The sequence below is a fragment of the Synchiropus splendidus genome, chromosome 5, assembly GCF_027744825.2.
Source record: "Synchiropus splendidus isolate RoL2022-P1 chromosome 5, RoL_Sspl_1.0, whole genome shotgun sequence".
Lineage (NCBI taxonomy): Eukaryota > Metazoa > Chordata > Actinopteri > Syngnathiformes > Callionymidae > Synchiropus > Synchiropus splendidus.
In genome coordinates, this window is record NC_071338.1 from 25,174,119 (window position 1) to 25,189,802 (window position 15,684).

General features: G+C 43.1%; 1 protein-coding gene across 2 annotated transcripts in view; it reads left to right on the top strand.

The window, feature by feature from the left end:
• The window catches only part of syt7b (synaptotagmin VIIb), a 108,663-nt gene extending 95,165 nt beyond the window's left edge, over positions 1-13,498 (top strand). For both annotated transcript variants that reach the window (XM_053864876.1, XM_053864878.1), the window contains 6 exons: positions 3,492-3,627; positions 6,638-6,905; positions 7,769-7,938; positions 8,198-8,312; positions 8,427-8,626; positions 9,826-13,498. In XM_053864876.1, the coding sequence (XP_053720851.1) occupies positions 3,492-3,627; positions 6,638-6,905; positions 7,769-7,938; positions 8,198-8,312; positions 8,427-8,626; positions 9,826-9,930 (994 nt within the window). In that variant the 3' untranslated portion in view covers positions 9,931-13,498. The remainder of the gene's footprint in view (positions 1-3,491; positions 3,628-6,637; positions 6,906-7,768; positions 7,939-8,197; positions 8,313-8,426; positions 8,627-9,825) is intronic.
• Positions 13,499-15,684: the final 2,186 nt, after the last annotated feature.

Below are 15,684 nucleotides of genomic sequence, written 5' to 3' on the forward strand. Positions count from 1 at the left end.
TTTCATTTGTCTCGGCAACATTTAGCCACCACATTGCGAGATACAGTCATAAGCAACTGATGTGATGCACAGCCAAGCTAACTGAAGTTGGAGATCAGCAGCGCGAACCAACAGCAGCTCATTTGCAGCAAGAGGCATGTGGGAAAAGTTGTGTATCTATCCTGACTAATGCTCTATATATGGCGACACGCCATATATAGAGCATTACTATACTTGTTGTGACTCACCTGCGAACAAATCTCACCACAGTCATCCCTCAGGTGCCGTCACAGGCCTGTTTCTCCACTGCACGTTAGGTTTTTGCTTTGGATTCATTGTAAACAAAGTGCTGCCACACATCAGCGCGCCGTTTCCGACCACCAATTTCGCCACCAACTTTTCAGTTGCATCACTGACTTGTATATTTCTGTTTGTTTGGGTTTTTTTTCAGTAATGTTAAAGCTGAAGACTGTAGGAGAAGATGTGTTTGGCTTCCTGACAAGGAAAATCACATGACAGTTCGATCCATTTAAGATGAACCAAATCTGAATCTTTCCTATTCAAGCGCTGACAAGTCATTAGTGAGAGTCGCAAATTTTCTGGAGATTTATTGATGCATTTCATCCGTCTCCTATCACATTACTGTGCGCAGCCGTGTTCTGACTGGTGAATAAGAAGAAACAAACATGGCGTGACAAATCTATTCTTTCTTTTCTTCCTCACTGAGGTGTTTTCTTGCCGTCTCCGTGTTGCCTGTCGTGAGCTGGCTCATTCCTTTTACTTGTCTCTACGCTGTTAAGCCCCTGTCCGTCTCTGAGAGTCCTCTCACTTCGCCAACACATGCAGCACACCAGCCTGCGTTTTTATTCTGTTTTGAAGCGCTTGTCATATTTCTGAATCTGGATCTGGGATGATTTTCTCTTATCTCTGCTCGGATGTTTATGGGTTTATCATTATCACACTTGTTTGAGCAAGCCTAGTTATCCAGTTTAATCCTGGAAGTCTTTACAAGAGCTCTTCCTTTTCACACCAGTATTATGGTGTTCCTTCATAGTAAATGTTTCCCACCCTTTCTTTTTAGCTTTAGTTTGTCCCCTGATGCCTTCGCTTCCTTAATGCCCTTTGACTTCTAGAAAGTTTGATCTGCTTCAGCTTCAGCTCTGTACATGATGCAGTCAGGAGGCGTGGCTGAAATGATGATTTTTAAAATACATTTCTGTTATAGTTACATTGTTTTTACAACACAAAGTGCCATCTTCTCTGAAATGATCATCAAATCGGTGTGAAATAAATCGGCGTGCGGTGTATTTGAAAGAAAATACAAATGCTAACACAGCTGTTGGCACAAGGGAGCTCTGACTGATGGTCCATCTGCCACAGTGCCTCATGAAGAGGATCAGAGTGGTTGTTCAACATGCTCTCAATCTCGTCCTTGTCTTCCTCTCCATCGCCCCTCCACCTGACCTTCTACTGTTCAGCCTGTTGGTCCCTTCAGTCACTCCCTTCTCCGGTGTGCTGGCGACTTCAGAGACAGTCTGAAACAGCTGTTTAAGGGCTCAACCTTTTCTGCGCGGCCTTGTTTTCTGCAGCATCTACACGTGCACGTTCACCTTTCAATCATTTTATTTGCTCCATTAAACTCGCTTGATTCCCCGAATATGCTGCGTTGAAAATGGATTTGTCATGTTTCTAAACAGTTTAAGTATTTATGCAAATCAGCTTGCTGTTAAAGTTCACTGAGAACAATCTAATGGTATAATAGAGCTGCCATTACGTTTAATGGCGAGCGCTTAATGTTTGGTATTTTTAATGAACTTGTTGACCTTTCAATGGGACTGGAGGGTGTTCATTAAAAGACTGTGGTAGATAAAGCGACCTGAATATGAGTAAATAGTTTTCCACGACTCTCAAATGTTTTCCCACTTGAATAGATGGGGGTCGCCGCTGTAACGAAAGAGCTATTTTTCTGTGGTTGTCTTGTTTTCACGGCTCACATCAACAAGGACTCCTGCTACCTTCCCCATCTGTCCTTAATATTCGATACCTTTCATTCGATCCAGTGCGCTCCCATTGAACAATAATGGGCTTGTGCATCTAGTCTTGTAGTAGTAGTACTCGAGACTGGTTTCGACACTACTTGTACTTGTGACTCATGACCACTTTTTTAGGGTCCTCGTCTCAGTCTGGAATGCATTTTTACTCTGCCTTGTCTTGGTGTCGGACTGGGAGGACTACGCATTTCTATTCAAGACCAGTCGAAAGCGACAAAGAAAAAGTAGGATTTTGATTTTATTTGTCATCTTTTCTGTTTTCTTGTGTTGATCAGGGGTCTCAAACTGATCCACTACTGGGCCACAGTGGGAGCATGCTTTTGTTCCTAACTAACCAGGAGGAAACCCAAACACCAGTCAGGAGTGTGAAGACTGTTGTTTGTCAGACTGGTGTTGCTTGTTTCACCTGACACCCGATTGGTTAACCAGCGTGTGTCTTATAAATACTGTCTTTGTCTTGTCTCGGTCTCCACCTGCAAATATCTTGGTCTTGTCTGGATCTCGATACTGTCTTGGTTGGTGTGGTCTTGACTAGAGCACTATGAGCATCAGTGTGTGAAAATCGTGGCCACCTACCTTTTATATGCCCCTCTCCATACTTTTGCAGAACCTTTGCCGTGTTCATGGTCAGTGGAGCTCGGTATCAATCATCTTGGCGCAAGAAAGGCCGGGCGGTGAACTTGAGCCAGGGTCATGGGCTGAAACTAACAGGGGTCCGCGTGGCCACAGTAACCAGTTTCAGTCACTCATGGATGAATTACAGTAATTGATGGTGTTGGGCAAAACACTTCAAAAATAGAATGCATTATTCATGATGCATATATTATTATATATGTCATTTCATTTGTCAATAACTGACATTACTGTCTACACTACAGTGTTAGTGGACTGGCACCTTTACATTACTACCTGGTACTAGTTTTCCCAAAATAAAAATATGGACTTGGTGTTGTATTTGCTTTTAATGCAGTACAAGTAACATCCGACTTACGACCAGGATCGGTTCAGACCAGAGTGGACATAAGTCGAATGCCATTCAAAATAGCCGACGCAAGGGTTATAGATACTACTGTAGTGGTAGATCTCTGTGTGAGAGTGAGATGCTGGGATAGTGTGCTGACGTAACTGTGGTACATGATGCCAGACTGCGACGTTGAATAAAAAAAAATAGTCATCTGCTGGCCGTGGTCGTAAGTACGAATGGACGTAAGTCGAGCAAATTGCAAGTCGGATGTTACTTGTATATTACACATCTAGAAAGAGGTTACGTGGTGACGAGGTCCTCCCAAATATATATGGCTACATTTGTGGCTCTTGGCAGAGTACAGTTTGCGTCAGTAATGTATTACTTTAAGTGACTTGCTCAACACTGTTAATTGACAATGTGGCTGGTTCCCCACGATACTAGTGGCCGTCGCTTTGTGTCCATGTGTATCATTGTGTTTCTCCTTCTCTGTCCAGCACTCCAGGTAACAAACCAGGGAGCAGCCCCAGAGGTCACACCCCGGACGAGAGCCGCCGTCGCCATGGAGCGAATCACGAAGCAAACTCTTCGGTGTCAGACTTGGCCAACTCCGTCAACAGCGACTTACTCATGGTAACTGCCGTGAATCCTGCCCTCCTTCAGTCCGCCGCTCCTTATTAACAGCCGTCCTCGGCCAGACCTTAGATGAAAGAGAGATGGAGTCAGGCAGAGTTCTTGTTTGAGTGGAAAAATCTCAGAATAGCACGTTGACTCATTAGTTATTTATCATCAGTATGAAGACTTTCTAAAGCAGGTCAGGTTTTCTTACGTAACAATTAGATAGAATATCAGCTGTAAACATTAATGGATGGATGACGTGAGTGTTTTCATCGTTTGAAGTGTGTGCGTCTCTTAATATGAGGCAGAACTTTACAATTTTAATGAGACTTCGATTTTAACATGGATCTACACTGCCTTGTTTCTGGGGAAAATATCTCTCTTGGTGGTTCAGCCAGTCTTCATTCAGTTAGAGTCAGGGGATGGACTGAGGTAAAAACCCAGAGCATACACTCAAGGGCCTGTGGAAAGGGTTGATCGCAGGAGTCCAGGAGGCCCATTCGGGGCCCGTTTGAATGGTGACACTAAGTGTGAAAGACGGCCAGGCAGCGGACTGATATCATCCGTATCAGGCGCTTGTTCATGAACGCTCAGTCCTTTTCCATTATCAAGCAAACAATGAAAACATTCAGCACTTGAATTTCCTGTCATTCTGACAGCGCCTGAACTCATCATCCCTGATAAGCTCGGGATTTTAAACCGGAGCTGAGCGGCAACAAAGCAGTCCAGAGTGCATAAATGAGGATTGAGATCAGCTGATCAGTTAAAGCCACCTCACTAAAAAAAAAAAAAAAAACGAAAAACGAAAGAAAGGCCAATCAGATGTGCGCCCACAAAGGCGTTCCTTCAGGGATGTGACATCAAAATAAAGCTATGAATTAAAGGCATACACCTGGTGACCATGACATCTCATTGTGACTCTGCTGCAACCGTCTGAAATCATCGCCCTGCGGCGAGAAGGGAGGCGACGTTCACCTTTTCATGGCGCAGTTTGGTAATTAGCTGTGGAAGAACACACAGTGCTGTGGGTGTAGCGGGATATGGCAGAGATGGCTAGCACAGTGTAATTACGTGGGTTCTGTGGCGCATCTTAGGAATTCACAGTGGTTGTGCTTAATGGTAATTCTCATTCAGTTTGGCCTCAGGCATCTGCAGATTACACAACTCCCTTGATCCTGCTGAAAATACCCATCATGCACTTTGGAGACAATTGCCAAGCTGGAAGAAAGACAAAAGTACACAAGAATGAATTATTCCAAGATCATTCACATCAAACTTTTACAACGGCGAAGAATGCTTTTTTCATATTGTCTCAAACTTGTCAAGGTAAAAGATGATGAAACTGGTGGAGGTGTTCCACTTTACAGGGATTAGTATTAGCACGTACGGAACTACTCCTCTGACCTAAATCGACAGTGAACATTTTGACGACTGTCCTTTGAGATGAGACTATTCATATGCCTTTTCAGATTCATGATCTCTAGAAAATGTCTGAACAGTGACTTAGCAAGAAGCGTTTTATTTCAAACCAGGTGTCGGGTAACATTTTGGCTGTGAGAGCCAAAAAACCCACATATTTAAACCAATACTACTGTCGATAATGTTCCATGGGACAGAGCAGCAGTGGACCCATCACTCCCAATAATAAAGTCAGTTACGGTGACCTGAACAGCTCCAGTTAACCAATCAACATGCTTCCGTGGCGCTCCGGGAACAAAAGACAAGTGGGAATACATATGGACCAAAACCAGGGATGGACTTCCTGGGCAGTTTAGACCTTGGGTCACCTCTCCTTTTTTCCCCACAATTTATCTGCTCCTACTTTGCTTCCTACCTTTTTGCATTTTAGCTAAATATTTGGAAAATTCATGGTCCCACTTTAGAGCAGTGTTCAGCACCACTTTCGATAGGACCCGCCAATGGGCCACTTTGTTTGTCATGACAGTGAACAGCAAAGAAAGCAGCCCATTGGTTGACAAGACGCCATTCCTGATCAGAAAAAGCCCACTTAATTAATAACCAATGGGATTCTTTATTTGTCATGAAGGGGGGGGGGGCACTTGTCGAGTGCACCCCCCATGCACTTCATTTGACTCACGCGCCGTCAATCAAAACGTCGCTTTCACGGACGACTGAGAGTAAATCTATAAATCACATCGACCCCAAATGCGCCTGATTGCCAGTCCATACCTGAGCAAAACAATACATGTCAATTACATAGGTTCCCGACCCCTGTCTTAGACATTTAAATTCAGAATCTGTCATGCCTCATTGCTTGTAAAACCTGTAGCGTCTTGGTTCAAAAGCACTGTCGTAGGATCTGGCTTTTTGTAATGGGTTCCTGTTACAAGCCAATTCATATTTTAGTTCAATTTTAGTTCAATTTTTCCTGTAAATATTATAACGTAAACATTATTATTTTTTAAAAGTCTGGTCTATTTTGTTTTTCTGGGTAGTGCTTCTGTGACAGTTATTGGTCATCGCAGTGGTAAAAGTCGCCCCATGCACTATTCACTGGCACATTGTGCTTTGGTTTTAGAATACAAGAGAGATTCGAAGATTTGAATAAGACATGATTCTGGGGGAAAATAGAGCCGGCGCCAAATCCAGAAATTGTGAGGAAGCAATTTGGGCCAGCTGTTGGGTGGAGGACTGCATAATGAAAAGTGATCAGATTCAGCATGGCCAATGAGCCTGAGCAGCACCATCAGAAATGTGTGGGAGAATAGAAAATTGGATATTACATTTCTGGCACTGCTCCTTGAGTAATGCCGTTAGCCTGTTCCCAGATCAGATTGTACTTTTTAAACTGGATTTCTTCGCCCCCCCTCCTCTCAGGTCACACCGTTATTGGCAGCTTTCTGCTTACCAGCCCATAATCGGCATCTAACGTCTAACAGGGCCGTATTTTCTCTGTCCATACAGCACCAACTACAGCAACGGCCGTTTGTTTTTGCTTTGTTTCGTGTGTGTTTCCCTCTGGAATAGATAGATAGACCGACTGACCTGCTTTCATCGTCTCCAGTTGTCACCAGGTTCTGAGGAAGATGACCACGAAGGCCCCGTTTGTGAAAAGCTCGGCCGCATCCAGTTCAGCGTTGGATACAGTTTCCAGGACTCGACACTCACCGTCAAAATTCTCAAGGGCCAGGATTTACCCGCCAAGGATTTTTCCGGCACCTCAGATCCATTTGTCAAACTCTACCTGCTGCCAGACAAGAAGCACAAATTGGAGACAAAAGTGAAGAGGAAGAATCTCAACCCCCATTGGAACGAGACCTTCCTGTTCGAAGGTTTGACACCCGCAGATTATGAACAGTGCAGTGTAGCCATGCCCGGCAGATTGTTTTGAACACCCTGGAGTTTTATTAATTTTGTTCGGAGGTCACTGTGGACATGAATCACACAAATAATTTAGAGAAAGAACACTGAAACACTGGTCCGCTCACAAGGTCTTGAGAAAATCAAGCGTATTAGTTCACTGTCAAATTCACTTTTTTTCCTAGCTGGCTCTTCACAGAATAGCTAGTTAGCCATGAAATAAAAACTCACTTAGTTCTTTTTTATTTTATTGTTTTTCTATTTGTATTTATAAACCATTGGCATCTAGGTCTTCCAGCCATGAAGGGCCACCTGTTCATAATTTTCTCCTGCTCTTCTATCTGCTTATTTACAATTACAAGCGGACAAGCTTCCTGGACCTGAAATTTGACATTTTACACCCTAGCCTGGTGCTCTTTAGCTTCTATTACAGCCATAGATCATATACATTCAAAGAGTTTTAATCTGTGGATAACAAATGTGTATAGTTCTTGGAGGATGATAATAAAGTTGATGCCCGCGACTTTGTAATACATACACCTTCAGCTAACCACTAGTCCAGCTAACCTAGCAAGCATGTCTTTGGGAGGAAACCGGAGTACCCAGAGAAAACCTATGCAGGCACAGGGAGAACATGCGAGCGCCACCCAGAAAAGTCCAATGCGGGATTCTAATCCTGAACCTTCTTGCTGAGAGGCAGCTGTGCTAACCAAGGCGCCACAGCGCCGCCCCTACTTTGTAATATTTAATACAAATATACTTCATTATTCATTTGACCTCCAGATGTAGCCGTCCACAAGTGTTTTAAAGTATGTCCTGTGTGTGTGTTCGGCAGGATTCCCCTTCGAGAAGGTGGTCCAGAGGACGTTGTACCTGCAGGTTCTCGACTACGACCGCTTCAGCCGAAACGACCCGATAGGCGAGGTGTCGATCCCCCTCAACAAGCTGGACCTGGCCAACATGCAGACGTTCTGGAAGGAGCTGAAACCATGTAGCGACGGCAGCGTGAGTGTGGAGAGGAGATGGGGGGATGAAAGAAACAGGAGAGGGAGGAGGGGAATCAGATGATGGGACAGAATGTAACCGGTGATGTCATCCTGTGACAGTCCCAGGGGAGGTTTGGTTGTGTGTTGTTGGGAAAAAAAGGAGATGGAAGCGAGAGAGACTGACAGGTGGATGGAGAGAATCCAGACTGCCAGAGGAGCATAGGAGCATAATGGGAAACAAGGTCCACAACTGAGTTGTCGGTGTGTTGTGTCTGCAGGGAAGCCGAGGGGACCTGCTCGTCTCTCTGTGCTACAACCCCACAGCCAACACCATCACTGTGAGCATCATCAAAGCCCGTAACCTCAAAGCCATGGACATTGGAGGCACTTCTGGTATTACCTTTTTGTATCGCACTTCAAAGAAATCAGAAGTGATGGCACGATTTGTCGGCCGCACAACGTAGAATGTTCATGAGGAGATTAACAAGCTGCTCCCACTCTCCGCAGACCCCTACGTAAAAGTGTGGCTGATGAACAAAGACAAGCGTGTGGAGAAGAAGAAGACAGTGGTAATGAAGCGCTGTCTTAACCCTGTATTCAACGAGTCCTTCCCTTTCGATGTGCCTGCCCACGTGTTGAGGGAGACCACCATAATCATCACCGTCATGGACAAGGACAAGCTCAGTCGCAATGATGTCATTGGGAAGGTATCTCCTTCCTCCTTTATTCCTCCGTGCGTCTTCCTGCCTCTGTGTATCCCTGCCTGTCTGACAGAGCAGCAGCATCAGTCTTTACTGACCTCTGCTGGATCACGTCGCTTTCTTTTAGACCATCAGCTGATTCGCACGTCATCATTAGTTACAATATATAGAAATGTTCAGCAGAAGCTGTGTCACCACAAGGTCAGTGATTTCATTTTCACTCATCACGGTGTCTCAGCGGGGAATTTGAACGACAACTCTGTCTGTATTTGACTCCAGTGGTAGTGATTTTAACTAACTCACTATTTACCATTTAAAAAAGGAATAGTATTCGAACCCATTGAAATCCCCCAAGTGAGTGTCCCTCTGATATAGATCCACATCCGTTTTTAACACAATGTTTTTGCATTCATTTTATCAACATATTTCAAAACCTGTTTGGGCATTTGAAATATCATTGATTGCAATGGGCTCAATCAGACTGTAAGTGGCAGTAGAGTTACACAGGGTGTTTTTTTAGATTGCACCAGCATGAGCTGGTCATCTCTTGGTGGTGTGTGTCTAGTTCCATGTAGATTTAAGAAGGTGTGTGGATCGGCTAAGACCGACTGTGGTTTTGTGAAAAGAGCTCTGAGGCGGAGGTGTGTGCTGTCTCAGTGCTTTTGTAGCACAAATAAAGCTAAAAACTACATCACATGATATTGAAAGGCATTTTTATGAAATCATGTCACCCATCTATAATAGTCGGGAAAGATCAGCTTGAGGAGAACAAAAAACAAAACATGCAACCCTAGATCCGAGGACCAACAGCCATTGAACTACCGAAGTGTAACCCATCAACGTAAACTATGTCTGCTTGCAGCACTAGAATGAGTCAGTCTTGCCACCCAAACACACCCACGCTGTTGGTCTGTCAGAAAACGCAGCTTCTTTGCCGTATTATAACTTGCTACTACTAGCTCAATATATTCCCTTGATCCTTACATCAACTCTTTTTACTGCCTACACTAGTTAACTGCTTATTTGTACTGCATTCGTACTACACTGTTCCAACTAGCAAAACTAAAGAGTTCCTCAAGCGCACATTATTTATTGTTAAGATTCTCTTTACCAGTAAATAATGTTGTGTTTTCTCTGTTCCATTAAAGCTGGGACCATCCAGTCCCATCACAACAGATTATATCTATATGTCCTTTCCCTTGCAGATCTATCTGTCATGGAAGAGTGGCCCTGCGGAAGTAAAACACTGGAAGGACATGATGGGTCATCCTCGTACCACTGTAGCCCAGTGGCACGCTCTCAAAGCCTGAAGGATCCAGCAATCAACCTGCCGACCCGAGTGTTTTTTCAGCCCCTGCCCTCCAAACACGTCCTGTGCCCTCAAACTGCAGTCCCGTGTCGTCTCTTTGTTCTCAGGCCTCTTTGATATCCTTCCCTCCGCCGCCCCAGTCCGTGAGACAACGTCGCCAAAACCATCACCCCTGTCTGCTCACGCTTCCTACTTGACTTATCCATTTTGTTCCCTGAACTTTCAAAAGGTCTTTGATGTCTTTCTGCCTTTGTCCCTGGTTGATCTTCTGCCCTCCCACAGCTCCAGTCAGTACGGAAGTCCAAAGCTCTATATTGATCATACGGACCATCCAAATGTCCTCTTTGGCCACTTCCCCCCAGAGTCCAAATAATTGTCTAAATTGTCTTGTGTCACTGTCACTTCTACTCCGTGTCCATGACTGAATTAACAAAGATGCCAATGAAGGAGTGGAGCTGGAATGGACCCATTTGCGTTCCACTTCTGTGTAATAATCCCTCATTGGCTAAAGCCCAGTGTTGTCTGTCAGTGCTGTGGGTGATGTGACGTAACCCCTCGATGAAGTTTTTTATCTAACAGGAGAACTCCAAGCGCCATGTGAGTGATGCAGTTTGAGTTTATTCTTCTATTTTTTAGCAACACAAAACAAAGGGTGTTTGTGATTATTATTATTATTATTATTATTAGTTGAAACAGTCAGTAGTTAATCTTTTGAACGACTTTAGTTGTAGAATGTTCAAGTGAAACAATGTCAACAGAGCTGCCATAGACCAAGATGATGAATGAGACCATTGAATTCCGTCCTCGTGTGTAATAACATGGTCGTGATTACAAGTTTGAATTGATGAAATATCACCTGCTTGAGATATGAAAAATTGTAAAGTAATATAACACATAAAATGACCACTGTGTACCACTATTTCTGACTGTCTTTTCAGCAGGGGTATGAAATGAAGAGGCAAAATATTTGTCAGTGTAAGTCGGTGTCAATATTTTTTTGTCAAAATGATTAAATAAATAGAAATTTTCTTGAATATAATTCTAAGGTCAAGATCAAAATGTATTTCCCCCCCACATTAAAAATCAGATTTAACTCCATAGATTCTGTGGTTGGGTTTGGCAGCCCTAATATAAGGATTCTTCCACCTTAGTCGAAGTACAAAAGTACGGTCAAGTGATGTAGACATCTCTTCCCTTTTCCGATGTCCATGATGTGTTTAGAGTTCACAAACAAATTTGTAAGTGGAGTCACCGGGATTGTCCCGTTTACTTCTGATGTATCTGGTTTACATGGAATGGTCAGAACATCAACTGAATAAATGTTTATTTAATCGCTAATGAAGTCATGAAGAGCAGGCCCAGGATGGAAAGACAGGTGAAGTTAAGAGTGACGTTATTTATAGCTTTGTGAAATCCTTTGAAGCCAGTGCAGCCCTTTAAGTTAGTGTTGTTGCTACTGAAGTATTATCACCTCAAATCAGACGCCATTAATAAGCAATATGTGCGACCTCTGATGTTCAATTTCATCAGGTTTTGAATAACATCTCAGTGACCTCACAGTAAGGAGGTTGCTGGTTTGAATTTGGCTACATGCTGTATACTCCAGTTTCCCCTGTGAATTTAGGGCCCTACATTGTTTTTAAAGTTTGAGAGAGTCTGTAATGTGCCAATGATGGAGCAACTGAGTATTGGTCACAGCAGGGGTCAGATCAATTTTTTATAACCTGTCGTTGAATCTCACAAACTGTGTGAAAAACACAAACTGCTAGAGTTAATTAGGTGTGTGAGTACATTGGCCCAAAGATGACCTTAAATCAGCCCGGTAGATACTTCAGCTAACCACTGCTTAGTCCTGTTCAGGGTTGCGGCGAGTGCTGGAGCCAATCCCAGCTGTCATCGGGCGCGAGGCAGGAATACACCCTGGACAGGTCACACGCCGAGGGCAATTGGGGGCCGAGTGTCCAGTTAACCTAGTGAGCATGTCTTTGGACCGTGGGAGGAAACCGGAGTACCCGGAGAAAACCCATGCAGGCACAGGGAGAACATGCCAACTCCACCCAGAAAGTTATTGCTGAGAGGCAGCAGTGCAAAACATTGCTCTGCTACTACCCAGTCCTCCTAATATATACAAGTCATTTCTACATACAAAAACGGACCAGTCCTGATAACGTTTGGGTTTGCAAGAGAAGAATCTTATGTGTTTTTAAGTCAAATATGGACTCTTGTTTTCTATTTTTGAGTGTGTGTGTATGTTTGCAAGGGTGGTATTGTACCCGATTTACCTATACTTGTGGAGACCAATTCTTCGAAACACACTTTTTTTTCCCCTATTTTGCCGTGTGGCGACCTTTTTGCTGGTCCTCACAAGGTTAAGTTTGAAGGTTAAAACTTCCAAGTAACTGGGTCATTATAATGAGGTTCAGGTTTGGTTCAGAGTCTCGGTTAAGAGTCTTGAGGTCACGTCTTGAGGTTATGTTTGGGGTGAGAGGCTGGGGAAAGCACTAAGGAAACAAGAGGTCCCCACAATGACAGCGGTACAAGTGTGTGTCCCTTCTTCGCGAGTCATTCTCTGGCACGGAACAATTGTTTACCGTTTTTTTTCTAAACGAAGCAGATGTACAAAGAGCCGTGTTTTTAATGTTGTCACTGCTAATGAGTCTCTGCTCTTATTGACAGCACTGCTGGACCAAACCTCTCTTTATTAGCAGGATTGATTTACTCACAACGGATGACTAACACACGTCAGATCGTAAAATGTCTGTGATAAACTTGATGACATCCTGAATATAGATATTTTCCAGCACATATCAGGTTAGACGAACTGATGTGCGCTGACTCACCAAAGTCTTGCGTCCTCAATGTCACATTTTCCCCAACACCCCATGTCGTGCACACATGCTTTCTGGCACAAAGTGTTCTGTGTGTGCCTTATAAACCCGACCACGTCCTGCTCCTCACCATATGTGCTCACTCTCCAAGTGTCGGGGGGGGGGAAGGGGTGAGAAATTGACAAGATGCTTGCTGTCATGCAAAGAGGTGAAACACCCTTGACTCAGTCGGAGGTCAGAGCAGAGACTATTTTACCTTGGATTCCATCAAACACACACCTGATGTGTAATAAACCAGCCATTACTGTGACGCTGCTGATAACAACATTACATTCCAATGACTTCCTGGAAAGTCACTATAGTCAAAACAACCTCAAATATTGCTTTAACACGAGTCAGGGTTTGGTAAATTTGATGTGTACATTGAACCAGATCTCACGTCTCCTTTTAGGAATTCTCTTTGAAAACTGCTTCAAACAAAGAGAGGTTAACCAGCAACTTTTCATTTATTTACTGTTGAAATGATTGCCAATCGTCCTGTATGAGAAAAAAAAAAGTCCATATTCACAAGGGTTGTTGATCTGTGTCAGTCTTCTGTATCACTAAGCTGCGTCTGTGTCTCTCTTTCGTTTCTATAGTTAGCCATCCGTGGGGTGCACAATGTTAAATATCGACCGTTTATTTTTCTTAAATATGTACAGTGTATATAAAAAATATAAATGTATATAAAACAAATCCGTATCTCTGGTGTTCTTGAATCATTTTCTTGATGCTTCTCTCTCACTCATCGATATTAAAAATCATCTGTATTAAAAATTCTAGACAAATTTGGATGGCATAAATACAAACTGAGTTTCATTCTGCTGCTGGATGCTTTATTGATGTTTGAACTATAACGCACAGTCACACAGTTTTCGTCACTGTCCTCTGCATTGATGATAAGGGGGGAAAAACACCATAGTTTGAGCAAAATCACTTTCGCATTAGTCACCGAGTGCATCATGAGAAAGGAGCAGGTCCATCATGAAGCAAAATGCCACAATGGACACACCAAGGCGAAAGTCAGATGCCATATTTGCCTAACACACGTTTCAAATCCCATTTTGTGCAATACAAATGTAACTTTCAGGACAATGTTTCTCACTCAACAAGAGTGGACAACAATTCATGTACAATTTACAGTGTGGGTTTGTTTGTCCGAGTTCAAAATAACTTGAATGAATAACGGACATTTTCAGGAAAATATGTGAAATGGATCACAGGGAACAAGCGATCCGGATCACCGTCTGGATCCAGGAAACGTTTCAAATCTTTTTCATTGGTGGAGGTTTGTGCACGGCAGTCACCCGTGCGTCAACACATGTCATGTACTGCCGTCCTAGGTATGATATACAACAGATATAAGTTTTTAAAGTTGAATAGAATTTCCAATACAACTTCCTATGTGCCGAACTTGTATGCGGTTTGAGCTCTTCCTGAACCTTTCTTCCACAGGACCACAGGAATTATTTAAATGAAAATAGTCTAACCTTAATATTTATTAAAAGTCAGAGGACTTTCCAACTTGCAAGGTTGTTATAGTTCACAAAAGCTAAGGAAAAATCGAAAACTAGAATTGTAAATAATTCTTGTAAAATGATATAAAAATAAAAACATTTTTCGTAAAACCGTTTACAAAACTAATCAAATGAACAAAAATTACACTGAGATTTATTTAATGAAGAAGCATTTTGAGATTATTTAAAATCTATTTGTTTTGGCTCGGCTGGTTCTACAACAGCTCTCGGCCAGGTGCGGCATGTCAAGTCCGTGACGTCACTTGTGTTGACGACCTGATCTGGCAACACTGACTAGCGCAACAGTAGTAGTTGGGCAAAAGCGCTAACTTTCCTAACTCAATGTATTTTTTTACATGGTGTTTTTTGTAGGGTTTTATGACTAACTATTATTGAGACCTATTTCAATCTACAATCTTGTTCCAGTACCCCATAATGAAGGGGAAAAAACCAAAAACAAATAACTAAAATTAACAAGGAAACTAAACTGAATCAAAGTGAAACTAGCCAACCCACTCTACAAACTAATTAAAGCCAACTGGATTTGAAAGACAAAAATGCAAAACTACATTAAAACAATAAGTAATGAAAAATCCCAAATGCTTGTAACCTTGTCTGGAAGAATCGAGATGCGTGAAGTGCTGAGGAGAACAGATGCCTCAGTGTGCAGTGAGCTGTCAGGCACCTGTGAATAAGGAGTCAAGAGGCGTACAGGAGGCAGAAAATACAAATGATAGAAAGCAAAGATCTTCAATTTGTGAGGGAAAAAAAGCTGAACAGTCAATAGTTTTCTTTTGTTTGCTCATATCTCACTACTGGTTTTATTTTTGACCAGTTGCGAGTCCAGCAGTTAAAACACCCTCCGATTTGTTCAGACCATAGCAGGCAACATCCAAAGAAAGTTGAGAGAGATATTGTGGAAATGGTGAGACCTAACACAATGCTGGGAAGTTTATGCCGTCAAAGAAGAAGCTTCCAAGGAAAGAGATGGACGCTGGGCTTCCCGTGAGGAATGGAGGAAACAAGAGAAGATGATATGAAATTTTAAGTGAAGCAGAGAGTCGTGGAAGAGGCTGCAGATGAAACAGCGTTCTGTCACGACACAGGAAGCAGCGGTGGAGGATGACAGGAGCACCGGGCTACAGATAGGCACAGTGGGTGTGCGTGGGAAACGGATGAATATACACTCCAAACAAGGCTTGAAGCTCTGAAGGAGTGATCTCTGCTCCCAGTGCAGCCACAGGTGGCGTCTTCTATTCTCTTAGAGATGAAATGCTTCTCATCCAGCTATCGCCGGGAAGCGCTCGCACCGAGTGATTCAAGGGTCATTTAAAAGATCCAAGGTGTACTCTGTGAATGAACGCCGGCAAG